Source organism: Lepisosteus platostomus, chromosome 7, assembly GCF_059453375.1.
Source record: "Lepisosteus platostomus isolate fLepPlt1 chromosome 7, fLepPlt1.hap1, whole genome shotgun sequence".
NCBI lineage: Eukaryota > Metazoa > Chordata > Actinopteri > Semionotiformes > Lepisosteidae > Lepisosteus > Lepisosteus platostomus.
The window spans coordinates 47890652-47918420 of record NC_142617.1 but is presented as its reverse complement, the minus strand read 5'-3'; the positions used below and the strand labels follow the sequence as shown (position 1 = coordinate 47918420).

Genomic DNA, 27769 nt, shown 5'->3' with positions numbered 1-27769 from the left:
TTGTATGTTTAAAGGGCACATAAAGTTTTAGAAGTGCAGTTTCTGAAACTTAAATCAGGGACAGAGGCAGCTCAAACTGACTGCATATTTAAAATGCGTGAAGTATTTATCATACTGGTTGTACTGATGATTGAATGACTGTTTAGCATTGTTCACTTTCAAAAACCTATAAACCTATAAAGCTAAGGCAATAAAAGAGGACTAAATAAAAAGGGCAGAGCACATGTAAAAAAATATTTGGAGACTTCCCAGTTTCCATGAAATTGAATCTGTAAAACCACTGCAAATGCACATGATGGGGATATAACACTATAAAATAATGAAGTTGTAAATGGTGTAATGTACTTTGTCCATTCTTATGTAAGAGAGATCAAAGTTCTAGTTTGATAACAGAAAAAAAAAATCAGCTGAATATGCTTCTAAAATAGTTGGTCTGTGCTGAGCTGTGCCAAGAATGCAGTTCCTCCTTACCGATGGATCAGATCTTAAAGGCCTGTGGTATGCTGAAAAGTGGAAAGTAGCAGTAAAACTTCATGAAGAGTTTTCTTTACTGAAGTCCAAAATAAGAGCAGAAGTGACCTCAGCAAAAGCAGACGACCTCTGTGATTAGTCCAGGGTAGGGATCAATAGCGCACTACAAAAAGTCTGCAGCAGGTGTGTCTCATAAATACTGAGCTAAGACTGGACACTGTCCTTGCAGAGTTGTGCACTGTCAAATTGCTGTGCCCTCTTAGCAAATCTGGAACACCAGAACACACAACTACTAGGTTTTATTATAAAACCATACGTTTATATACTTATCAAAGTCTTTACTGCTGCATTTTAAGATCCAAGAGGCTTAAAGCATGCGGAATGAGAAGAAATCACTTTTTTAATGCCTGGTTTGTGAATGCAATCCCATCTGCTGCACTTTCCCCTCGTCCCAGTTTGACCATGTTCCTGATCTACCAGGTGAATATCCTTTTGCTAGTGCAGCAGCCTTTTCATTTGTCGCAATTGACACGTCACAGCACAGTTTAGAATGTACCAATTTGTGCAATTATTAGTTTTATCTTCTTTAATCCCGACATGAGTAATCAATAGGAATTCTGAGAAGTCATTGTAACACAATCCAACACAAGCGTTCCACAATTTTGGTTTGGTTAGCATGGTGCCCTGGTTGTCATCCCGTATAGCCTGAACAATTTCCCATGGCCCTCAAGGGGTTAACCAAATTTGGTGGTCACCTCCCTCAGGGTTATCTTCTTTCAGCCAGTCACATAGCTAATCTCCAGTGCTGATTGGTTTGCTTAGTTTTAGCTTTAGGTTACACTGGCTTTAGTTCAGTTAGGAGAACATGATCACTTGATATCTTACAAGATCTCATCAGCTTTAAAACTAAATAAAGTGTATTTTGTATATTTGCTTTTGGTTTTTCTGTCACATTCATTTTTACCACCCAATAAAAATATACTGGATAACTAATTTAATTTTTACATTATGTAGTGCCCTTTAGGTATGAATTCACATGGACAAAGCAAATGTTACCAAAAAACAGCCTTAATAGGTGGGTTTTAAAAATTACTCCAAGAAAAATTTAAATTAGACTACATTAAATTGTTCTCTCTCGAACAGTAATACAAACATTTCAGCTGCTCAGGGCTCAGTTACCAATCTCATGAATTCCTTCTATACAAAGTTGAAGATGAATTTGTAGACCTCAACTACTATAGCTCAAGTGAACACTTTATAGTTAACAGAAAAAATGTTTTCTTTTTATGATCATTAAAAATCACTTTAGTCTTATATTTTAAGTTATTCATCCTTTAATTACATATATTATGACATCTAGGTCTAGGAATTCTACATTTAATGAAACATGAGGTATTAGTTTTACTTTTAAAAATATATCTTTTCCCCTTCTCCCTGCACATTGTGCTCCGCCCACCACTCTTCATGGGTTTCTCTTTAAAATGGAAACAGTTGTCATACTTCAGCAGCAACACAGAACCAGCCTGATCAACCTTAACATGGGATTATTTTGGATATCGGATCGTGGAAAAATAAAATGTTAATTTCTGTAGGCCTGAGGGCGTGTGCGCACACAGCCTGCATCCCAGAGCAAACAGAAAAGAGCTCCCAGCAGCCAGAGACAATGGTCTTGGACAGAGTACTGTCTCTACAACAAAACTCTACCGTGTGGAACTCAAAACCATTATTTTATGCTCCTCAGAATTCATTGCCTAGAAATCATTCATGGAGTAGTTTCCCCAAGCATCATTTAAAGGTAAAAATTATCTAGTGATACAAGGGCTAATTTTACACTTGCCATATGCATGATCAATCAGAACGAGCTTCGTCAGAATTTGTGTTTATAAGAAGGTCAAGTAGGTAGCTGTATTAGCTGCAAAGGAACAGCTAAAGGTTTATTCTATGCTGAAAAGAAAATACATTTTGGCTGTGGAGCCTTCTTCAGGATGTCAATGATGACATCTGTAAAGGAATAGGAGGTGGTCAGAAGGCCTGGTCTTGGAACAGATCGCTGTGAAGAGACGGAATGCTGGTTTAGTGAGAGAAGGGGGCAAGTAGCCCAGGGAGAAAGAGGAATCCTTTGGCACCTGAAGAAGGCTCCACAGCTAAAATGTGTTTTCTTTTCAACACGGATTAAACATTACCTGGTCTTGTATATATACCATTGTGCATTATTGTGGTAAACTGCTTATGGAAGTGGGGTGCAGGTGACTTCAAATGCCATTTTCAGACATTGCCATACGCTACAGAAACAATTAACCAGTAACGTTTTAAACACTTGTGACAATTTATTACATAATTCAGGATTTATCATTTATAGATTTAGAATACTATGAAGTGATGGGCTTTCTGAAATAAACTTTTCAATGAAATTGTGTTAGGATTCCCAGCTCCTCTTTCCATTTTGAAAGCAGTAGATAAAAACACGACTCGTTTTGTCTGCAGTGCAGTCACTAACAAGATGTTCACAATATGTCTGGAAAGAACCATCAGGGACGAAAACTTTAAAACATTTAAAGTTTAAGCAGCTTTAAGTTTTAGAAATTCCTTTCCTCGAGAGCTACCCTGAAGATGCTTTAATGTACGCTTGCTTTTGCCCCTAACTTTCCTAGTGAAGAACAACTTTGTATGTATCAGAGGAGCAACAACATTAAACCACTTAACTTTCCTTGCAGGACAAGGCCACATACTTGCAAGGAATATAACCAAATACTGAAACATTAGATCATTAAAAAGTGGAACCACACAAAATTGTGTATATTTGCTGGCCATTTTTATTTTATTTTTTTTAAACAGGGGAACCAATGATCAAGAAAATAAGTACCAGTATTTCAAAAGGCAAAATAAATTTCCAGAAGTTCTACATGCTAGACATTAACCTAATTTAATCATGCTTTTTGAAAAAAAAGTATATATAAATTGTAATAAAAACATACATTAAAATGAACTTAATGACTTACGATATACTTCACCTTTAACTTCTAGTTTTATTGTACCTTCCATTTTTACTTCCATGCACACAATTCTAACATTACAGGTTTATTTTATATATATTTTTAAAAAAAGACTTTAAGACTTCTAGGCGCATTTTCAGATTCATAAAGCTGTTGTTTTTTTTTCCTTAAAGAAATATCAAGCACCTATAAATAAAAAAACAAAACCAAAGCTTTACACAGTGAGGGCTTTCCTAAAGGAAACAAACAATGGGAAACAGAAAGCATGAACTCGAGCGGATGAATTTGTATTCTGCCGTTACAAAACGATCTTGCCATAATGCTGGACAAAAGAATGCACTGAAATAAAATGCCTCCGATTGTGAACAGTCACATTGAACCTACAAAATTAAAATAAATACCTCACATTTGCTAAAATAAATAATGATGCATATTAACACTTCACTATGGCAAATGTGTATTAAAAAACAGTCAATGCGCACTGAATGGTATTAGGTTGCTGGCAAAGCGAACATACAAGAACATGCCTTAAAGCACTAGTGTGGCTCCTAGCTTCCCACTCACTGCTGTTACCTTGAGGTAGATAACACATGTGTACCAATGTCTACATTTAATGGATGATGCTGGCATCATGTGTCTTAAGAAATGTTACAGTATGAAAAAGTTTCAGGATACCTTTATGGGAAAATACTTTAATAAGTTAGACCTTTGCACATTACTTAAAAAAATAAAATAAACATGCCTATATATATTTCCCCCCACTGTGTATTTATATATGCCAATATGAGATCCACTCCATGAAAAACAAGTTCTTCTAGACTTGGCCTAACTGCATTACTGACAGGTCTTCCCAGTTTATCATCATTAGTGCATTTTCCTCATTATTTCACGTTGCCAGCACTGCATTGTTTTCGTTTATGGTTTTTCTTCCTTCTCTCCTTATTTTTTAGGTGTCCATTGTGTGCAAATGACATGCCAGTTTTTAAATCAGGGCGTGATCATCGATTGTTTCCCACCGCACCACCGAAATAAGTCCAAAGTGCTGTCTGACACTCTTTGCAAACTTATGAACGCACCCTTGAAAAAAATAAATTCCTTAATATTTACCGTACACAACACAAATGTATGAAATGATTCAAGTAAAATAATGTTCATACTATTAAAAAAATGTCTTGGGGTGTGGTTTAATTTAAATGTTTCAGAATGCTGCTATATGTTTTATGAGCTATCTGGGGGGAGCACATCACTGCTGAAGGCGTTAAAGTGGCCTGTATAGACTTAAGTGGTGAATCTGAAGAACTGTCAAACCCAGGCAGAGCCAAGGACTCAAACTGCACATTGAAGACAATCTCCCCATTTCTTCCAATAAAGCCCTCCTCTACCTCTTTCTCCTCCGCTACCTTGTCTTCTGCAGGCTCTGGCTCTGCTACCTCAGCCTCCTCTTTCTTACTAAAAAGCCTGTCCAAGTAACTGGTGTAGGTATTTTCCTTCTCTAGCTGCTCGTCTTTCCTCACGTCCCAGCAAACCTCATCTATCAGGCAACTCTCCTCCCCGACCTCCACGTTGTCAAACTGGCTTTCCCAGGGGTTGGGCACCCAGCCCTCCAGCTGGGCCAGGTTCACTATCCCTTTCTCCTCTTTCTCCTGGCTGACCGACTTGGACAACGAGCTTTTGGATTCCATCAGGGACACAGAGCTGTTCAGTTCGTTTAAGAGGCCCACCTCGGAGGGCTCTGGCTGAAGACTGAGTTTGATGGTGCTCGCTATAAAGGAATCGAAATCAAAGCCCTTGTTCTTCTCTTTGTCCTTCTCAGCCAGTTGCTGGGACACTTCCTGGAGTGCTATCTGAGCCTTTACCAGGCCATTCTTTTCACATTTAGATTTACCTTTCTTATCTGCCTTCTCCCTGCTCTGCTCTTTCCAGTTGGACAGATCTATGATGAGCTTGGGCTCATAGTAGTGGTTGACTTCACTGTCGCGCCACACCAGGTTATCCAGGTAAGAAGGGGACACAGCTTTATAGTTACAAGTGTGGCTACACTCCAGGTCACAGTACTTGTTTTCATGGTGATCCTCATGTTGCCAGGAAGGCTCATTTGGGAAGAGAGAGTCAAAGGTAGAGTCATCCAGGAACTTCTCACGGTCCCCATCTGTGTACTTGCGTGGGTCAACCTGTACTTCTTCCTCATCCGTTACATCCGAGATGGCTCTGGGATCACGCTGGACCTCATCAGCTTCATGGTTACTGTGAAGGTGCCAGTCTTGGTCTGAGAACTGGCTGTCATGATACCTGCAATGCGAACAGACAGAAATCATGGGAATGGTCACTTCAAGGTTCAATCCCAAACAAGCAGAGGAAAAATAACTTTGTGCTTTGAATTCAAATATGTTATGAGTCATATGGGTTTGAACATTTGTGGAAACATACAACACAATGCAACACTGAACACGTAATGCTGCAAGATTTACCTGTCCCAGTTGTACACATGGCTATGACTTTCATCCATCAACAGGATCTCATCCACCTCATCCTCAATGTGAAAGGGGTGGCTAGAGATCGGCTCATCCAATGGGAAGGAGTAGATGCTCATGTAGGGGTGGGCTAAGGCTTCTTCTGCAGTCAGACGGTCCATGGGGTTGAAAGTCAGGATCTGCTCCAGAAAGTCCAATGCTAACAAGAGGAAATGTTTAAGATTAGCACTCTGCACCTGAAAGACTTTCATTTAAATGATAATCATTTAAATGATTTTCTAAATAAACCAATGAATCATAAATCACCTGCATGGAGAGTGAAATACAGCTGTATTTGTAAGTGACAGCTATAGTATATATTTACACCACACTTTTGTCATGCAATTTCTATTATTACCATGCTGAGGTGTTGCAACAATAGTTGTTGTGGACTTGATCAACCTTGGGCTGATTTTCAATTCCTGTTACCTTCAGCACTGACACCTCGCAGCAGCTTCACCAGCGGGGTCTGTGGCTCAGACATATCGTTCTTGATGAAAACGGGGATGACGCTCAGCAGCTCCTGACGGTCCTCCTCATGGATAACGGGGATAGATTCCAGTATCAGCTGCATCTGCTCCAGCTCGTGAGCACCTGTGTGTTCACATCAGGAGAGCCTAATATTACAACAGGCAAGCTCAGACCATCAACACTGTTCTCCGGGTAGGACTAATTTGAGAGGGGAAACCTGTTTTGAAGTTTTGAAGAAACAGCAAAAGCACACTCTTAACAGCTGAGATACTGCAGTGTAACCACTCTGGTCTAAACACTAGAATTCCTGCCTCCAAAGAGTCTTAACAGACTCACTAGCATAATAATCATACGCACAAGGCTTAACTTGGCCACTAGCCTAAATACAAAAAAAAAGAAAATAGTGTACTTTCTATTCAAGGATTTTTTTTGTACCTGCACAGACATGGACCCTTACAGGCAAAATCACTGCATTCCACAGCATACCGTGGAAAGGAATAATCGATTCCAGGTGTTCAGCTTTTAAACCATAAAAATACAGAGATGGTTCGACAACATAGGATAACAGTTTTCGTTACACTGACCTGCAAAGAGAGTTTTTCCAGTCAGCATTTCTGCGAAGATGCAGCCCGCAGCCCACATGTCAATGGCTTTGGTGTAGTTATTGGGAGACAGCAGAAGACGGGGAGACCTGTACCATTTTGTGACCAATCCCTCGGAAAGGTGACCCTGAAAACAAAGAAATGCAATGATTAGCACATCTTAAGAAGGTTCCTCTGTACCTCACCTGTGTGTCGTTTATTTTAATATCACTCTCTAACATAGGCCTAATAACATTTGGATAAATCTGAAAACAAGGGTAAACTCATTGACAACCAGCAGACCATTTCCATCCCAGTTACTTTCACCCCACTAAAATTAAACATGGGAGGGGGAGGGGGCAGAGTGAAAACAAGAGAAATGTGCACCCAGTGTCAGCATTGCCCATTATCAGCAGAGACAAGGATTATCCCTCATTTTCTCTCTCGTGGCTGAAGGGGAATGCCAACTAGGCCGACCAGTGAGAGGCCTTTATCTGCAGCTCCAGGCCAATGCCACTGGTATTACTGAGGTTCAGTGTGTGTGCTTTACAAACTAACAATACATTTACAATATAAAATTCAATCCAAAACAGAACAAAGATCCCTTAGCTCAGTCAGAGAAGATCAAAAGTATGTGAACAAACCAGGTGATGCCTATTGTTGATAAACCTTTCTTTCACTTTTTTAAATCCAAAACAGGATTAATTTACTAGAACACTTGACCATTATATAATGACCTGGCATTCACAAGGCAGATTACACAGAAAGGAGATTCACAGAAAACATGCAAAGAGGCTTTGTTTTAATTGCAAATGCCAAAGACATAATATGAGCAAGGGTAAAAATGAACATCAGAGCATCATCACCTCCTGCAGTAGATAAAGCATGCTACAGTAAGAAGTGGTCACGGAGTGACTGCGATTTCCAAATACACACGTCTAGTCTATTCTTGACGTCAAGTCAAGAAAACAAAGACCCCATGGTTTGTTCAATTCTTAATCAGTTTTCAGAATGCTTGGTGTTATAACATGGTGATTACCACATCTTACTTTAATGTAAGAGACAGGAGGAATTTCTTTACAAAGTTAGGGGTGGGGAGAATTTTGTATCAGCAATCAGTAAAGTAAGTGTTCATAATTGGAGATTTTTTAAAACATTTTGACCATTGTAAAAGCTTTAGCCTGTTTCATGGAGAAATGGAGCTAATCTGTTTTAGTATACCAAACAAGAAATAAAGACCAAATAAACACAAAACAGCTGAATGTGTTTATTAATCACATGGTAAATACATTTGCCCAATAAGGCACTGAATGAGCCAAAACTAAATAAGCCTTAAATCAGATTGTGACAATGCTCAGCTTCCAATTCAAACTTCCACATTTGGGATCAGAATGATAACCATCAATATAATGTTATAGCATTCTTGATCTGGGACCTACTTATTTCTGTGAAAGTAAACCTCAATCTGACTATCATGCTTTAAATTGTGTGCGTTATCGTTTTTTTCTCTCTCACAGCAGATCGGGCTCCCAAAGTAACTTCTAATATCTTTATAAAAATTCTTTATTAATGCATGTATGAGACAAACATGATTTAAGATCAAATTAATCCTATGAATACTGAAGTCAGGACAATGCAACACAATATACAGATGGTGGGCACAGAGATCAGGTGATAAACATTTATTTGCCCAAATTTGGTCCTAAATCCAGGACGTTTTCTTTAGCTCTTTAGGTCATAACTGGCTATACGCCTGGTTGAACGGTGAAATGAATGCAAATAAAGTTTAACTGGTCCAGTAGATCTTTTTTCTATGGTCTGTTAAGGATTTAAAGAAGCTTAGTAACCTGCTGGATTCCAGACCACAAGGACTGGAGTCTCTGTCCATAGTGAAGTCAAACAGTAATTAAGGTGGATAAAAGGTGCAGTTTGAAATAGTTTTCCATACTGTCTGATCTCACTGGCACAGAGAACAGAAACTTGCCCGTGGGGGTGAAACTGCTGAAATCCCCAAATGGGCAAGTGAGACCCCATAAGTCTAATGCAGAGCTCTTAGGCTTTAAGAACGTGTGATGAAGCAAAGGATGCAATGCGGGTTCTGGGGGTGGAGAAAGGATGACCGTGAAGCTGGGTATGTGCAACATCGCATGGGAACTGGGATTTGCGTTCAGCGAGAAATAGGTCTTCCGAAATGGGCTGGAGTTCAAAGGCTTGCTGAGAAAGTGGGAGTGGAAAGGAATCAAGGAGAACCACAGAGTGTTGCAAAAAAAGACCCGTCTCCTGTCAGAGCCGAACAGCATCACACATAATGAAATGCTTAAGAGGGAACGCCTGAAACGCAAAGGAGAAAGGGCAAGATGAGGGCTTGATCTCCTCTCGAAAACACTTGTTCCATATGTTGGCCACAAAAATAACTGATCTTCAAAATAAAAGGACTTCAACAGGACGCTCCTGGATTCAGAATGCTTGGCCACATTTCTTTACAAAACTACACCGCCTGTTGAGAGATTGCACCTGGCTGGCATAAACACCCATCACTAAGTTAAACTGATCACATAGATCAATGCAGTTGTAGCTCTCAGATGTTTCAGCTTTCAAAAGCATTAGAAGGAAAAAAGAAATCACACATTTACAAAAGCTGACCTGAACATAACTGCTAGTCATTTTTGGTTGGAACCTTTTGATGTTAATACCACCATAGTCAAAAGGAAAAATGTTTAGATTCTAGAGTAAAGCTGAACAAGTTTTGTTAAACCTCTATGAAGCATTTTAAAAGGCCACAAAGGCCCCTTATGTAGCATAAAAACCTTGGGAAGGACCAAAATCAAAGACACAAAAGAAATGAAACACAACACTCCTATCCTATGATGTCAGGATGCCCAAACACTGGAAATGGGTTAAATATTCTGAATTAAACCTTGTGACAATTCCAGGCAGTGAAGAGTTGCAGACTGGCCCTCGGTGTCTGAAATGTGGCCTCTGCTATCAGGCTTGTACAAGAAATAGAGGCATTTAGGAGTATAAAAGGGAGTTTTAAAACAGGATATGAAAGTACTGACTGACTAGCAGGGTCCGATATGGGCTGGGAGACCTTTTCACTGCTTTGATGCAACAAAACAGAAAGCATGGTTTCCCAGTGTTAGGAAATGAAAGAAGACAGCTTTGAAGAGCGCGCTGAAGGTGAGATAGTTCACTGGTGGACTTAGGAGAAAAACTGTTCATGTCCTTAAAGGTGAGCATCAGGATTTGGAACTTTATTCCAAAACCCCTAAATCTTTATTCCAAAAACTATATCTTCAAGCAATGACTTCAATGGTCTCAAAGAATATGTTACCTTCCATTCATAAGACAGTTATTTTTTCTTCCTTTGTCCATTACATTTCAGGCCTTCATACCAAGATTAACATTATGCTTTGTTTCCAAAACAGATGCCTGTAGAGTAAACAAAGTCAGTAATGCATTTTTCCACAGTAATGTCTCCACTGAGAGACAACGACATTTCCTTAATTAGAAAACCCTTCTTACCAGTCGCCTTTACAAAATGTCAGCTCATCGTTTATTTTTCACACAACATTTAAATACTTTGAACAGTTAACTCTGGTTAAATCTGTTCATACCTCAGCCTCACACACTTGAAACCAACTGCAGATATGTGCATTGAAAGAAAAGAAGGTACAGAGCATACTTACATTTGTCTGTACATAGGCCAGAAGTCACAGACTTTAGAAAGCGAGTGAACAGACTGATCTTATTTTAGAATCCTAACCTACCCAAAGAGCATGTTTGGCAGCCAGAGCTACCACTGAAACTCAACATAACCTTTCTGCAAATTGTGAAAGCAATACCCTAACTGGCCTTAAGGTGCTTGGCAGTAGAAAGCCAGCTTCACGCTGAGGACTGTAGCCAGACAGTCCCCTGACAAAACCACATTCCTAACCATGATAACTGCAGCAGAGAGCTTTGGAATTTGACCTGAAAAGACATTTTGAAAGTGCACCATCATCATCACGGCTACTGCAGTGTCACTACATTATCTAGGCCAGGGGGTCCTAGAGGTCCACTGTCTGCTGAGTTTTGATCCAGTTGAGCTCTAAAATGCAAATTCTAATTGAATTGAGGCCTTTAATTGATATGCTTGTTTTAGCATTTAAATGTAACATTTAAATTTCTGCACTTAGTTCAGTTTCAAAACTACCTACTACTTCAAGGACACTTCAGCCTACAAAAAATGTCGAGATGTCTCTCCTCCTTTTACTTAGCCTTTGCTTCAAAACTAAACAGATATTGATTGGTGATTAATTTATGATTAACAGACGTGGGAATGGTACAGTATCAAACACTCCCACAACCATTTTTTTTATTTACAGAGGAAAACCTAAAACTCAAACTGGCAGAGATGACCAGTTACAAATTCTATTTAACATTTAAAGAACTGAAAGATTTGAAATACCCCAAAACAGACAACTGGAATCGATTAATCTGAAACTAATAACTCTGCTTGTGCAAAAACCCATTGAGATAATGATTCCCCAGAATGAGGATGAGGAGCCATTGCTTTAGAGCAAAGGTTTTCTATCCTGATCCTGGGAGACCTCTGTGTCTGCTGAGCTCAAGCTTTGTCCAAATTATGATGTTAATTGATCTGCACTCAGTCCAGGGTGAAAAAAAAAAATCCTACTTCAAAAGTACCTTTTTTAACATCTTTAGCTTACAGGACTTTAAGCAGACTCTCCTCAGTGTGCTCACCTTTACTGCAGACTGAAGAGCTCTTTATAACAGACAAGTTCACATTTACTCGATCATGTGACGAACAAGCCCTTGAAAAACGTTTTTTCCTTCTGCAGAGGTGCGAATGGGAACAGTTCTGAAATTCAGGAACTGGTACAAGGTTGATTCCAATTGCAAATACCACTCAATCCTTCAAGATCCGCAGAACTAGAAACCAGTGTTCAAGAGAGATGCCTACTCTTGGACATTTGGAGGATCCGTTTCAATTGCAAATAATGGTTAGCACACACAGAGGACCTCACCAGACTCCCTGTGCCGCTTGAACAGTCACCGACAGTCACCAGACTACTGTCTGCAGGCACAGCATCATGTGTAACTGCTGACCACAGCACCCTCACAGCTGCTTATAAAGGCAGCTTGTCTATTGAAGCAGACATGTGGCCTGCTGTGCACACATCAGCTTTAAAGTACAAATGCAAATTGGAACAGTTCAGATATAGTTTTGTGCATATCAAAAGAGCAAAGAGATAAGTTCATTGAATCTTAATGACTCAGCTTCAAGGTGTGCCACACCAGGAGAGCCCATCTGTACACCTGACAAGTGAAATAAAAAGCAACTGTAAACGTATCCATCTGAAGAATTCTTTGAGTTGGAAACATACCACTCTCCACCACCCAAAATGTTTCTGAATTGTTTTCACTCACAACTTGTACAAAGTAGTAACTAAAAAGATAAGGTCAATCAAACAGCTTCTAACAAGATTTGAGATTAAGAAAGCAGAGTCGAAAAAAAAGGACGAACAATTGGCCGCATCTGCTTTGCGAAACATGACTAGGTTTCCAAACATGTTTAAGACTGGTCGCGTTCTTCCAGCTACAAGGACAGAGCAGAACAAAGGGCAGAAATAGCACTGCAGATTTGGAAATGATTTTGCAATCCCAGAGTTTAGAGCCAGCACTTTCAAAAAGGCTAGACATCATTCATTTCCGCTGCATGTTGCTCTAGTGTCCATCAGCGAGTTTCAAGACAAGACTTTCTCTGAAGAATGCACACTTCTTTAGATACTCTTTTAGGCTGACAAGATTTTAAATAAGCAAGCATCTTTGCTTCCTGAATATATAAGTTAGCCATCCCACGACCTGTACTTTTGCCACCTCACCCACATAATCACATGCACACCCGAGTTACTGCATACTCTCCAAATTAAGTTGCAATCAAATATTTCACTGTCAACTGACAAGATGTGCAAGATTATTTTAGGCTTAGCTGCAAACATGCTTCTACTCACACAGAAATGTCTGGACATAAACAGCAAGATGACCTGACCACCGAAAATTACCCAACTGCAAGAGTACACGGTCAGGAGCTTTAAAATGTACAGCTGCCTTGGCAATCTCACAAAGCAGACAGTTCCTCCATGCAGATGGCAGACTGAACGATTAAAAAAATTAAGACCTGTGATATACTGCACACGGGTCTGTTTGCTGAATGGTAACTGTACCAAGAAACACCATAACTGGAAGATTCAAACATTGACAGTAATTGCTCTTTTACCATTAAGAACTTGTACATGAAAGGACAAGAACTAAAAACCAGTGGCTTAGCTAGTTGAGATTTCTCTAATGATAGCAAGAGGGAGATTCAAGAGAGTAAGTCCATTATAATTTATAAAAAATGAGCAAAATAAATATACTCCTCTAGACTGCCCAGTTACATTTTGTACAAAGTTAATGCCTGGTCACAACTAAATTAACAGTTAAGCAGCAGGATGCTGCCATTTGTTAAAAGGAAATTTGGAGATATCCTTTATAGCTGCTTGCAGGAACCACATCCTTTGGGATAGGAAGCAAAGGCGTCAATTTTTTTTGGTTTCAGGAAATATTTTTATCGTTCCTATTTTCAACTAGGCTTATATGGACTCCCTTCCAATGAAGGCATGATAGCTTGATCTCATTGTACTGAGGTTTGCATTTCTAGCACACCCAACGAACACAGCACTACAATAATATGTTCTGAACTAAAACAAAGGAAGGCAATAGCAATAAACCTCATTCCCACCAGAACTGCCACATTTCATAAAAAGCAAATGCACAGCTTACCTTATGTGAATAATGGGGATCCATGATTCTTGCCAAACCAAAATCTCCTATCTTCAGCACCAGGTCCTCAGTGTTGATGAACAAGTTGGCAGGTTTGAGGTCCCTGTGCAGGACATTGGCCGAATGGATGTACTTGAGACCCCGTAGCAGCTGATACATGAACAGCCTGGCGTGCCCTTCGGACAGCAGGCCTTGCTCCAGGAGCTTGCACAGGTCCGTCTCCATGTACTCCTGGACGATGTAGACGGAGTTCAGCTCCGTCAGAGAGCCCACGTCCTCCGTCATCTGTGTTCCATTGGGTCCTAGGATCTCGAACACCTTGACGATGTTGTCGTGGTCGAGGCGTCTGATGATTTTGATTTCCCGTAAGGCATGTTTCACACTCTGGGGGTCAGTGAGGACTATTTTTTTTACTGCCACCCTTTTGTCACAGTCATTGTCCACGGCGGAGAACACAAGACCATTGCCACCATAGCCCAGCGGCTTCAAGTCCATGTAGCGGGAGCCCAGATCGAAGCCATGAATGTTCATCAGGCTTTCAAACTTCTCTGCCATTTTTTAGCAGACTTTTTATTTTTATTATTGTTGTTGTACCAGGGTTTTCACTTTAATTTTTGAAATACCAATGCTCAGCTGACACTTGAGATTGATTCGAACAAAATCTGAAAAACCTGAACATGTGCAAAAGACTCTGCATTCAAACCGTGATTCTTCTTAGGATTTACCAAACAAGTCAACAACTAGGCCAGCAGTTTCCCCCCCCAGTCGGTCATTCACAGCTTTCCAAGAGAAAAACTGAAAAGGCTGACGTTTGGTAGACATGTGATGTATTTTACCAGCATGTTTTGCAAAAGAGGTTTCCTTCCGTCTAATTTACACTAGTGTTAGAAAGACTACAATGGAATGAATCTTGAGGCCAGAATAAAATGCTAACATTGAAAATAAAAGTGAATAAATATAAAAGCATCTAACAACAACATCCTCACAGTGCAGATACATTCAGTGTTTGACTGGTCCTGAGCAGCGTCATTCTACTGTGCCTATGAGCACTAGGATTTTTTTTTTTAATTTTGCGTTTGTTATTTTAAGTATTTTGATCGTTTGATCAAACAACTAGAGTCCAGTAGCTTTTTATTAAGCAAGGATCCAGTCGTTAATGATCGGGTGGCTCCAGCTCACCACAGTCGCAATCAAAGCTATCCTCCATTTTACATTGGGGTAACCTGAAAAAAAAAAGACAATAGAGAACAAAACATAAGGATTGATTTTCCTACCACTGATACAGCATCTTTAAGTGGCAGCAATATAGTTATACAAGGAAATGCAGACTTTCTCGGTAAAGCTATGATAAAACCATCATCTTTCAATAAGGTCTTCAGACGACTCAATGTAAGACGGTAAGCTTCCCAGTCTGTCACTATAGGCTCATCCCTCACTGATAAACCAGATGATCATGCTTTTTCTTGTAGCACACAGCACACCTGAAAAGACTTTAAAGGACATTACTAATAAAGAAACAATTTAACAGTTGCATGCAAGCCTTGTGTACATACAAGGACAGGGATGGTCAAACTATTCTTCACTAAGTAGAACACTTTTCAAGGGTAGGTGCCCCTGGTGCACACTTTACTGTGTGGTTTTATTGTAATAGCCTGAACAACAATCAGGGAAATTAACAGATCCCCACTAATCAGTCTCACATATTTAGGACACTATAGCACAATTTCAGCCTTAAAACTATTGACCGCCTAGCATCTCATGGGAGCTTGGGAAATCCAAACACTCAGGCCTTGAGGAGGGGGTGCCTCCATGACCAGGGAGATATACTAAGAGCTATAATTTCACAAATATGGGTCTATACCTAAGCTCTTTCAATCTTTTGGCTGCGCAGTGTGATGTGGTTCGGTTACCACTTTTCTTCCAAGTCCTCTCGATTAATTTCTCCCCAGTTAGCTGCTCACAGCAGCATCCAAAACATGCTGCAGTGGGGACTGAGGGAGGATGAATGAGAATACTACAGAGAAAACGAAGGCTGTCCTGCCAACTGGCACGCAACAGTGCTTTAAAGGAGCAGTGCACTCTTTTGCTTAGCTAAATTCATTTAGCCATTTTCTGACTGCTCTAACCAATACAGTGTCACGGGGAGCCAAAGCCTATTCCAGCAAGGAACGGGCGCAAGTTTGGATACACTCTGGATGGGACACCAGTCCATCACAAGGCACACATGCACACACACTCACACAGCAGATAACACCCCAGGGCCACCATGCTGTGCACTTAGCTAAACTGATCAAATACAGTACCATGCCATGTGGTTCGGATGTCAATTTATTATGGTAAACTGCAGCTTTTTAAAGTCTGAAACATCATAGCTAAAAAGATGGTTACATCTAGAATAATTGTCAAATATAGTTGTACAATTATTGTATCAGGACATTTTTCATTCCAAAAAAATTGAGTTATTTACAGCCGTTTCTACTTTGCTATATGTAATATAAAGGGCACTTAATTCCAGCTTTAAACTGGAAACGAAACGAGTATAACGAGAACTCCATTGAATTTTTAAAGTGGGTAAGTACAATGTGTTCACAAGGCTCTGGGAAAAAAAAACTGAACAAAACAACATTAGCTACATTACAGGTATATCAGGAAGCCCAAACACGCCAATCTCTCAAAGGGTTCTAAAGAAAAGGTAGAGGTGTGCACACATTCTTGAGGATTCTCGGAGACGCAAATATCCGACGTTTGCAAACCAGGAAAACGCACGGGTGGATTCACCCGTGATGTAGCAACACACAGAGAAGGAAGTCTGCCTTTAAATGTGTAACTGTGACAACACAGGTCTTGAGTCACTGTTCCAGGAAGTGCGATTTCACCAGCGCCGTGGAAACCACTCGAGCTGTATGACGTCACGGAACACGAAACCCCCCTCCACGCCGCACAGCACAATAGGCTGTGGAAACCTCGAAAATACACTCGCTGGGAAGACTTTCGTGATCAGAAATTCGAGTTCTACAGAGGGGAAAAACAAATACTTTTCTTTTTATTTACTTTTCGTCTTTTCCCTTCGATCACGGATTTGAATTATCTCCGTTTCGGTCCTTGACGCCGCGGCCACGTTGCAGTTTTTTTGAGGGGTGGGAAGTTAAGCCATTTCATGAAAACTAGAGCCCTTACTTGTAGGGATTCACTTGAAAATGACACGTTTAATTCGAATTTAGTTTAATAACCCTACACTTAACTGCCTTAATTTACTTTTATCAAACTAGTAAAACGAAAGTGGGCTAGTTGATTGCTTATTAATAGTAACACCACATTTTATTAAACAAAACTACTGTACTAGTTGATGAAATACCATATTTTTCCACAACAATAAAACAATTAAGGAGTTACGTGTAATTACAGGTATTCAGTACATAAAGTTTACAGCTCACGTTTTTACTTCACCCAATATTGCTGTTGATAACAGTGTTATGTAAAAATAGGCCAGCCTACAGAGAATGCCATTCTAAACTGCCGTCAATCTCAACAGTACCTTAACTACCACATTTTAAAAATATGTACCATATTTTAAAACTCAACATAAAAATAACACTTTAAAAAAAAAAACAAGCAAGAGCATTTTACAACACTTAGCGGGGAGAAAACATGCTCGTCCACGTAACAGCCTCGAGTGCACAATGCCTCTATAATGAGTTGGGTTTCAAAATACATGGATTTAATTCAGAACAACCACACCAAAAAGATCTCAATAAACAATCAATCATTTCACCCTCTTCTTTGGAAAGAGGAAGGGAAAGGCGCCGTTGTAGAGCGGACGAAGCCGACCGTGTCCTCACAAAAGCAGCTCGACGCCGGGAGCTGAGGAGGAAGCCGAGGCGGCGGCAGCCGAACCGCCCGGCGATCGCCGAGGGCAGACGGACACATTAACGCACAAAAAGCTCAACACAGCTGGGAGAGATCTGCGCTGTTACATTATCGACCTTAGCACTTCAGCTTCGTGCAGGCAGCTTCCTTCCCGCACTTACTTATTCAGAAATCGGACGAGAAATGGCAACAAAAGGGGCCGGTTGCGAGCACGACACGAAGCCTCTCACGACGAGTCGTGACAGCACAAAGAAAGGCAGCAGCCGGGGAGAGCCGACCGGCATTGCAGTCGCGTACAACAGCCGAAAATAACGCGGCTTTTAAGGTCGCCGGACAGAACACACAAAAGACAGTGCTGTCGGGATGATATAAAGAATCACAGTATTTCACTTACTGTTCGTATCCGCCTCATTTACAAGTTTTTCTTGGTAGTAATTAGCTGGATATGCACTGCGCTCCCTCGACCCTTCGAGTCTGCTGCAATCGCCATTCAGGCTAATGTAAGAGGAGAAGCTGCGTCAGCGAGGCTCACCGAAGGGGGGCGATGAAGGTGGCGGCAAAATTTAAAAAAAGAGATCTAAGGCTGCCGCAGTTTTTATTCATCCATGTTTTCATTTCAGAAAGCATTCATATATCTACTAACAATCGGTACTCCTGTCTTTACATAAATCATTTTTTATTTCGAAGCCCTTCACAAGCTGACGTCGTTTCACGGACACCTCGCAGTGTTACAATCAATGTCTGACGAGTAATAATTGAATGTAAATATTGAAGGAGAATGGTAGCGTTTCGTCAAATCCCTTTTTCCAATTTCTCGGAAAACCCAGTCACCTACTTAAAGTAGCAGTAATTGAATACAAGAAACCAACTACTAGATATACGTGATTCGGCCAGCCTTTCGAACTGTAATCCTCTGCATTCCCATTTAAACAGAATAGCGGCTACCTTGTTTTTTTACAGACAGAGAAGTGCGGTGCTGAAAGAGCCCCTGAAATACACATAGTTAAAAAAGGATGTTTTAATGTGGTGTGTACTTCGGTTCTGTTAAAGAAATAAAAAAAACATACAGGTTCACTGTTTATTTCTGGTGCGTAGTTTTAATGCTTGTCACAGCGAACCACCCCAGATGTCCTTGATATGGTTTTGATGTGAACAGCTCCTTCATTCTTAAATCCTACGGGATTAGGTTTTTGCAGCAATGAGTATATATACAGTTAGAGGACAAAGTAATTCGTTCAGATTAGCATTTCAGAATAGTATCGCATTGGAAGATACTTCTCAATTAATTTGTCATGTAGATATGCTGTATTTATTGCCAATGTTTGTGTCAGTTTCACAATAACGCCCATCTGTGCAGCGGCAGATGTAAAATCACAGATTCGTTTTATATTCCTTTCAGTCTAAAAAACCTTTTAGCACTACAGCTATTTTTGAATGATACGTTTAGCAGCCAGAACAAACTTGTTGAATCCGAAAGGAAATGATGATGTAACTCCAGGAGCGAGAAAGCATCTGAATTCAGAGCTCATCTCCCAGTTGATGAATGAGCAGCAGGGACTCATGCTTTCATGCTTTGCATGAATGTGTGAGCTGTAGCTTCGCAGTGCATCAGCACGGTCCGGGCCATGTGAGAAACCATGTGCTGGAGAATGCGGCACAGAGCTGTGGCCATACCCGTGGAGGAGGTGTGGTGGAGGTTTATGCGACAAGAGGAGAATAAGGTTTTCTGCTGTAGAGGTGGTCCAGCTATAGGGAGTTTTAATGGTCAAAAATCCTTCTGTTCACCGTTTAACATCACAGAGGATGCAAATACCTTGCATAAATTGTATTCGAATGGTTTTTTTATCGCTGGTTCTTTACCATAAGAATATTTATACCAAAAACAACGTTTTAAGTGCGTTTGCTTTTTTTTCTACACAGTGGCAACCGTATCGAACTGTAAATCGTCTTTATGAATAAGTGGGAAATATGCCCCTAGACATATCCAGAACGGTTACTGCGCAGACTATTGACTAAATTTACCCGACATGTTTATTAACATGTGACCTGAGGCTTGAATTTAAGTGCCCTGCTGAATTTAGCTTTTTTTAGTATCAGCTCACTCTTGCCGGCATAACGGAACTATAAAACATTCAGCGGGACACGTTGTCCGTAAGTACGCAGTTGCTTAAATTAATTAAAATAAAATCAGACTCCAAGCTTTGTACGATGTCTTTAAAAATGAACTTGACTTGAAGGAACTTGAGGTCACCCGAAAGCATTACGTTACCACTGAGCGGTATGACCCTCCCTACTGACGCCGAGAAGTTCGCCGCGTTTTCTAGCCTCTTTTGTCTGGATAGTTCGGAAAGTGGGCTGCTGTGATTCTGTCACTCTGTACATATCGTTTTCTGTCTCCTTTTTAGGGGTTGTCACTGCTAAACTTGAAATACTATTTCAAAATACAAAATACATTTCTCTATTTTCTTGAACACCTTACCCAATTTATCATTTGAACGCAGTACTGCTGCTGCTGAAGTTAATGAACCGGCTGTCCATAAGCAGTTCATTGTATCTAATAAGACGTTGACTTCGCGAAGTAGATAGTGTGTCCTGCAAAGCTCATTAACATTTTAGGCCTTCTCAATGCTTTGTTCATATCAGATGTCTGGGTTGGCAGAAAGCTGCCAGCTGCGCTTTAAAGCACATTTGAACTATTCAAAAGTTTACCCAAGGAAATGACAGAAAATGTGGTGCTTCGGTCTCTCGTGCAGGACATAACAAATATTATATCTTTAGTGAGTGTGAGTATTTCGGTAAAACCCCTGGCCTGCACGTGTAATGAGCTAAGTGGTCCAGGTGCTCCAGGTTTATAATTGGACGTTTACTTTCCTCAATATAATCAGCCACGTATTGGACAAATGTAATATGAAGACCTTTAACGATTGTGCAAAATGATACATTTTAATTACCATTATATGTTACTTTCTTAAAAAAACCATTATACATGGTTAATTCATGAAATTCTAATCCATGTTTTTATCTCACAGTGAATTCAAAACGTAATTATCATATACAGTATACCTCTGAATTGTCCACTGTTAACACAATTTAGGGGCATCAAGATAATTGCATAAGAGCTGGCTGAAACAAACATTGTCTGAGAAGAGCATGACAGCAGGACCAGTGAAACAATCCTCGATTCTCTTTCAGGATTTAATTACACATTGGCAACTGCAGGGTCCAATACTTTGTTTAAATAATGCAGAGAAAAGGTGAATTAAGTCCAGAATGTTAGATCTGATTGCATGTGGAATATGTGGGATTTTTTAGTTGATTATTATTTTGCCTTGAAAGTGTTCTGTGTATTAGTTTCCTGGCAGAGCTGTTCCTTAAACACCATAGTTTGTATAACTCTACAGTGATATTTTCTAAATAGGTCACCTGGAGTTTGTGTGGGATCAGACAAGGTTATTATATTGCATTTTAATCACCCTGTTGCTATGATTTTTTACTTTTTCTTCTTGGCTGTCAATACCACCTAGAATGTACAATAGACTTCAAATTATATTAGAAGTTTATCTTGCATATATTCCTATTCTAAAATATTAAACATTGTTTTTTTCTCATAAAATAGAATTTACTAGCACAACAAGTAGCACAACAAGTATTCGTATAGGCTACATGCTGATCATTAACAGCTGTGAGATTGTTTTTATCTATAAAACCTTGCATAATGTTTCCCTATCTGAATCAAGTTCATTATTCACAACAGGTAAAATAATTAAAATACTCTCCTCCCCTCATCATAAAAAAAAAACCTTTAGCCTTTAGCACCAATGTGTTCCATCAGTACACAGTACATTCTTTCACTTGTGCACAGAAGGTTGGACAGGAGAATTCCCCCTTTGTCCTCAATTAAAAGATGAAAATGACCCTTCAAGACTTTTTAGTCAAGCAATGCACCTTGTTTATTTAATGTTTCACCATTATCACATTTGTGATTTTGTTTCCCATCAGTGTTCTATAATGGTGCGAATGCCTTCTAAAAACAGCCACTGTCCATTCAAACCAGTGAACAAGTGATACAGTGAAAACTTAATGGGCTAGGTTATTTGAAGTCTACTGTACAGGATATTCCAAAGTGCAGATCACATCAGTTTTAGAAGAGAAAATGTTAAGGCGTTAACATTTTCACCAATAAACTGGAATGCTCACTCCTTTGCTCTTTTGCAAAACAGAGTGATAGAGATCTCAAATAGAAACATTCTTCTAAAACCTTAGCTTGTTTTATTAATTTATATTCCTTTTTCAGATATATAATTTTGCACTAGAAAGTGCTTCCTTGGGATGAAAGCTGCTACATAAATTCCAGTTTCTTAAGCAAAACAAAAGGCAGATCTATCCTGATTGCTTACACAGCCTTTTTTAAGGAGTCCAGAATTATACCTGCCAGGCTATTTAATCTCAGTGGACTCATGTGAACCCTGCAAAGACTAAGTAACCAAAACATTAAACCCTATTGGAATGTCCCACATACTACAGTGGTGAGAGAGCTCCATAAAGTGAGAACATGGTGAAAAAAAAGATTTCCTGTTTTCTAAATATGTCACAAATTAACAGCAAATGTTTATTTAAAGAAAAATTATGCACAACTTTAAATTTATGTAGATTTTAAATACATTTCATCACATGAAGCTTATGTTTAGTCCATAGCTGTGCAAGCTGAAGTTTTCTTTAGCTGCATGTAGAGGTTTCTATGAAAAGGCTATGTTTCATTAAAAAAAACCCTGGAGGTTAATGCTTTGCATATGAGTTGTTATACTGAGCCCACTGCCTTTCAGAGCAGTGTGCTAATGCTTTATGAATTCCCTGTTATTCCCTTTATTAAACATGCAATCTGGGTTTGGGAAATACAATACATGAAATGAAAACCTACTACAATAAATTAAAACAATGTATCTGCAACGAAAAAAAAAAAACTTTAATCTGATAAACATTTTAAACATTTTTAAACCCTATATCAAAATCAAAACTTTTACCATACTTTTATGAAGAGCAAATTTCAAAGGAAATGTTTGAATATTTAAATATATATGAGGAAATTGTTGTGTTACAATTTAAACCCCAGTAAATAAGAAATATAAATAGGTCTGTTAATTTTTAAGATGAAAATATTTTCATAGCTTACTTGACAATCAAAGAATAATTGCCATCTCTCAGCACATTTTAAATATATCTAGATTTGATGTTAACAGAGGAAGAGAAAAGAGAGAAATCACTGCATTAAAAGTCATTTCAGCAACTACAGACCTGTACTTCAGCAGGACAGATTAAAATCTTCTGGCACTTACCATCATGAAAATTCTCAGATAGCTTCTGAATCATGTTTGCATCTTAATAATCCCTTTGTGCTGAAGAAGAATAAGTATTCCAGAATGATAGTCCACTGCAGAAAAGGTACGATGCAGCAGAGACTGAGCCAGGGATATCTGGAGTTTGTGATGTTGTGCTCTGAGTATCATGTACAGCTGTTCCTGTAGTAGTTCCACAGGGAATTAATATAGAATGGGAGAAGGGGAGGAGACTGCTCTGTGTATGGTTTGGCTTGCAAGCTCCAGCTCCAGCCCCATTGCAGAGGAGTGTCAACACCTCTCACAGCCTTCCTCCCTCCCTCTCTCCTCTTTTTGCTCTGCCTCTCTTTTGCTGCGCCTCTGCAATTGTGAACGTTGAGCTCATGAGCTGATCTCCTTCAGCTGCAAATCAGGGGCTTGCAGACAAATGGGTGCTGTGGGAACAGGGAGCTGGAAGAAAGCCCTGCTGTCACTTCTGGAACCCTGCGTCTCAGAGAACAAACGTCAGTGGGGGCTGCGGGCCGATAGAGGGGTTCCTGTTCCAACCCTTCTGCCCCAGCTACCGGGATCTCAAGATTAACTGTATAGACAGGTTTTCACCTGGTCCTTAATGTTGTATTTAAACCTTCTTCAATTGGCTGGGTAAGACAATGGGGTTTGCAATTGGTTCTGGTAGACTGCATATAGTAACCATTTCATGGCTACCTCCTGTTTGCAATGTATTTCATAGGCTGAAGCTGGGCCATCTCCATTGTAACTTTTATCCAGAACACTAGAAAGTTCACAAACGAGCATTCAGCCCATCTAGCTCATTTGCTCTTTAGCAGCTAAATTGATGCAAAGATCTCACCCACCCACATCTTAAAAGAAGGCACTACCCTTTGCATAAAGTGACCCCTGTTCTCAGTTTTAAATGCACTTCCGCGAACAGTAGTTCACGTTGTGTCTTTCGATTTCTGACTCTTTGCTGATTCTGCCAGATCCATGAGGCTGAGCTTGTTGAAACCTTAGAGGATTTTGATTACTTGAATCAGGTCCCTTTGTAGTCTTTTCCATCTAAGACCATAAAGATCCAGCCTGCCAGAGTAGAGCATTACTGTCCTCCCCTGAATTTGAATGTTTCAGTAAAAATAGAGAAAGCTATATATAAAGTGCTGTAGATATACAGTAAAGACAGCTATTTCTATATAATGAGAGAGTGATAAAAAACAAATAAACTGCTCATTAATTTTGTTCAGTACTCTGTTAGCACATATACTGTATATGCAGTCAATTACAAAACACAGGAGGAAAAGCATGGGACTCAAGATGACTCACTCCGCTGCACTCATTAAAGAAAATACATTTCTGTTCCTTTAAATCTGTGGGATTGTATTCTTAAAACAGTCATTACTGCCAATCCTTGAGCCTGAATGTAAGATTTTTTTACAGAACTGTTTATAATCTTCTTAAAGTAGTTGAATAGGTCATGTTCCTTTCTAGCTCTGTTGTTGGCTTCTGATCATCATTGCTTCTTTCCTTCTTTTCTTTTAAAATAATGCTGTAATCAACTGCCTTAGTAAGAACCATTAGACAAACACTTCACGTGGGTCTGAAGAGGATACAGACCCTTCAGATATAAATTTAGCTTTCCCTTACCCTTCTGCAATGCCCACTTTAACTCACTGCTATTATAATAATTTAATTTCAATTACTGATGGGAGGCTATTATTATTATTATTATTATTATTATTATTATTATTATTATTATTATTATTGTTGTTGTTGTTATTACGTTCCCTCTTTCTTTGTCTCCTGCAGGTGCATCAAAATGCTATTTTGTTCTTTGGGTTTCTGCAGAATATTACAGTACTTTAAACAAAACGAACATTAAACAGTTAACTGAAGAACTTACAGGAAAATCTATCTTTGTCCATTTATTACCTACAGTATGATCATAATGCATTTTCTTCAGGTCATACTTGTAATGCTGTAAATTCAGGCTCTTTCAGTCTTTCCTGATCTTCCCTGTCAGGCAGTAAGGTTTAGTTGTATTTTCAAAAGGAAAGGTCAAATGGTTCTACCCTTTCAAAAATGAGACCAAAACAAAAGATCAAGCAAATAACAGTAAAACAGCACAAAAACACAAAACAATTCTCCTAAATATGTAAGAAAACACATGGTGGCACAGTGGTTAGCATTGCTGTATCACAGCCCTAGGGCCCTGAGCTAAATTCCAGATCTCGGTTACCTTTGATGAGTTTGTATGTTTCCTCCCACAGCTGAAGGACATAATAGTAGGTTAATTGGCCTCTTGAAAAACTGGCCCTGGTGTGACTGTGTGTGTCTGTGTGTGCTCTGTGATGGAATGGCATCTTGTCCGGGGTGTACAGTATGCTGCCTTATGCCCGATGCATGCCAGGACAGGCTCCTGCTCCCGGTGATCCTGTACTGGAAGCAGTGGTTTGAAAGTGTAGGCTGGATGGATGTTAGAAAATATACTTTCGAATGTAATGCTCTCACTACATGAGCACAAAAATAGAGAACTGCTGATCTAGCACTGTGATTTAATCTGTCAACTATTTAGACAGACACTAGGCTCTGTGAAAATGAATTCCTAGGATAGAGTTTTCTAACCATTCTCACTCAGAGTCAAATTCAGAATCTAGATTGGCATGTCTGGGACAACAGAAACAGCAAATTACATTCAACTGGTTGTGGCAAGCCTAGATGCTTAACATACATACACTACTTGCATTATTTCAAACAATGCACTCCATCACCACCCTGACTTGAAATATACATGACCTCAGAGCTGGGTAGTTTTTGCTGTTCTGTGATTGTGAATTCTGGCAGACTTGTAGGGATTATGTTGCTTTAAAAATCTGATTTCAGACTATCACAATAAAAAATCAATTCTTAATGCAATTAAGTGTACAAGTAATGTGACAGTTGTTAAGTATAATGTTCATAAAATGTCACAATGAGTGTTATGGGGGCAGTTAAACTGAAGTGTTTTATTTTTTTATTAACTGTTAAATAATCCCTTTAGTATATGCCCTTCCCCCAACACACACATGATATTTTGAGGAATGAAAAAGCAGTGTACTTGTTTTGAAATTAGGATGCATCTTCATTTAAAAATACAAGAAAGGATCTTTCAGTAACAGATCCAGGGGCAAGCACAGAGGAATTTCTGGTTTTATCGGGATGAGCTTCAGTTCAGAATCTAGGCAGCCCACATGTTTTCCACACATCAAGGTCATGATCATAACATCTGCCTTCTCAAAGGGGGTTGTGGGTACCCAGTCCATTTCCTGAAACCTGCTATGGATTCTGAAACATTGAAATAGCAGTGCACAGTGTGAGAGATCAGCACCCAAATAGTTGCACACTCACACATAAAACCTTCTTAAATAGGAAGACACAGCAAGTCTCATCCTTACAGTAATCTTGCAGAACTGGAAAAAAACATTTGTATTTTTTGCTTAGGTGAGATTTTCAGATCGGAATGGGTGCTGATGTTTCACTATGTTTAATATAATTCAAAGAAATTATATTACTTTGTTCCTAATGGCGACTCCAGGACATCCTTGAAAATAAGTTTGTCAAATCTTAGTATTTCTTTCCCAAGCAAAAGAGTACAAATTAACTTTTTTAAGAGAGGTTCGGAGTTGAATTGAGCTTACAGTAATGCAATTTTCTATTCGTAGATGTAGTGCATTACAATAATTTGGTTTGAGTTACAGGATTAGGATACTGTACCACAGGGGACTTGTTAATTGATTGGTTTAGGGTAATTCAATTTCATAACAGTCCACAGTACAAGATGGTTATGGTACAAACATTTGTTTGGTTAAAAGCTTCTCACTCGGATATAGAGCCTGAATTCAGTGTTTATTGCAGATAGCACAGGGGACATCCTATAGCAATGAGACATTTTAGATGTGAGAAAGTAAGTGCAAAGCAGTAATTATCCAACACTGAACTGACTGTGGAAATCCGCTGATTCAATGTGCTGTTGGAAATACTGTAATAATAATAATAATAATAATTGCTTACACTTATATAGCGCTTTTCTGGACACTCCACTCAAAGCGCTTTACAGGTAATGGGGACTCCCCTCCACCACCACCAATGTGTAGCATCCACCTGGATGATGCGACGGCAGCCATAGTGCGCCAGAACGCTCACCACACATCAGCTATCAGTGGGGAGGAGAGCAGAGTAATGTAGCCAATTCATAGAGGGGGAGTATTAGGAGGCCATGATTGGTAAGGGCCAATTGGAAATTTGGCCAGGACACCGGGGTTACATCCCTACTCTTTTCGAGAAGCGCCCTGGGATTTTTAATGACCAGGACCTCGGTTTTACGTCTCATCCGAAGGATGGCGCCTGTTTACAGTATAGTGTCCCCATCACTATACTGGGGCATTAGGACCCACATGGACCACAGGGTGAGCGCCCCCTGCTGGCCCCACTAACACCTCTTCCAGCAGCAACCTTAATTCTTCCCAGGAGGTCTCACATCCAGGTACTGACCAGGCTCACACCTGCTTAGCTTCAGTGGGTTGCCAGTTGTGAGTTGCAGGGTGATATGGCTGCTGGATAAGTGGATAAGCTGGATAACTGTAGGAACAATAAATTGCTTACAAAAATATCAGTTGTTTGCCCCCACTGTACACAAACAATCTTTGCTTAATGTTTTCTGAGATGTCGTTCAATTCGAGACTCAT

The 27769-nt window shown here is 39.6% G+C and overlaps 1 protein-coding gene across 2 annotated transcripts; it reads right to left on the bottom strand.

Moving 5' to 3' along the window:
* Nucleotides 1–3261: 3261 nt before the first annotated feature.
* mapk6 (mitogen-activated protein kinase 6) lies at nucleotides 3262–23265 on the bottom strand. 2 transcript variants are annotated; one of them, XM_088640892.1, is made up of 6 exons: nucleotides 23055–23265; nucleotides 13855–15077; nucleotides 7030–7174; nucleotides 6404–6568; nucleotides 5933–6134; nucleotides 3262–5753 (listed from the first exon to the last, which is right to left on the bottom strand). In XM_088640892.1, the coding sequence occupies exons 2-6, from the start codon at nucleotides 14407–14409 to the stop codon at nucleotides 4649–4651; spliced, it is 2172 nt and encodes a 723-aa protein (XP_088497018.1). In that variant the 5' UTR covers nucleotides 14410–15077; nucleotides 23055–23265; the 3' UTR covers nucleotides 3262–4648. The 2 variants fall into 2 exon arrangements, with proteins under 2 accessions (XP_088497018.1, XP_088497017.1); XM_088640891.1 differs by lacking the exon at nucleotides 23055–23265 and adding an exon at nucleotides 18116–18265.
* Between the last annotated feature and the right edge of the window lie 4504 nt (nucleotides 23266–27769).

What these genes read in the sequence shown, in the direction of transcription:
- mapk6 (XM_088640892.1), bottom strand. Translation starts at nt 14,409, where the DNA reads ATGGCAGAGAAGTTTGAAAGCCTGATGAACATTCATGGCTTCGATCTG. An exon ending in ATCCCCATTATTCACATAAG is followed by an intron (nt 7,175 to 13,854) that starts GTAAGCTGTGCA and finishes CTTTGTTTTCAG; the next exon opens with GGTCACCTTTCCGAGGGATT. An exon ending in CATGTGTACAACTGGGACAG is followed by an intron (nt 5,754 to 5,932) that starts GTAAATCTTGCA and finishes TTCGCATTGCAG; the next exon opens with GTATCATGACAGCCAGTTCT.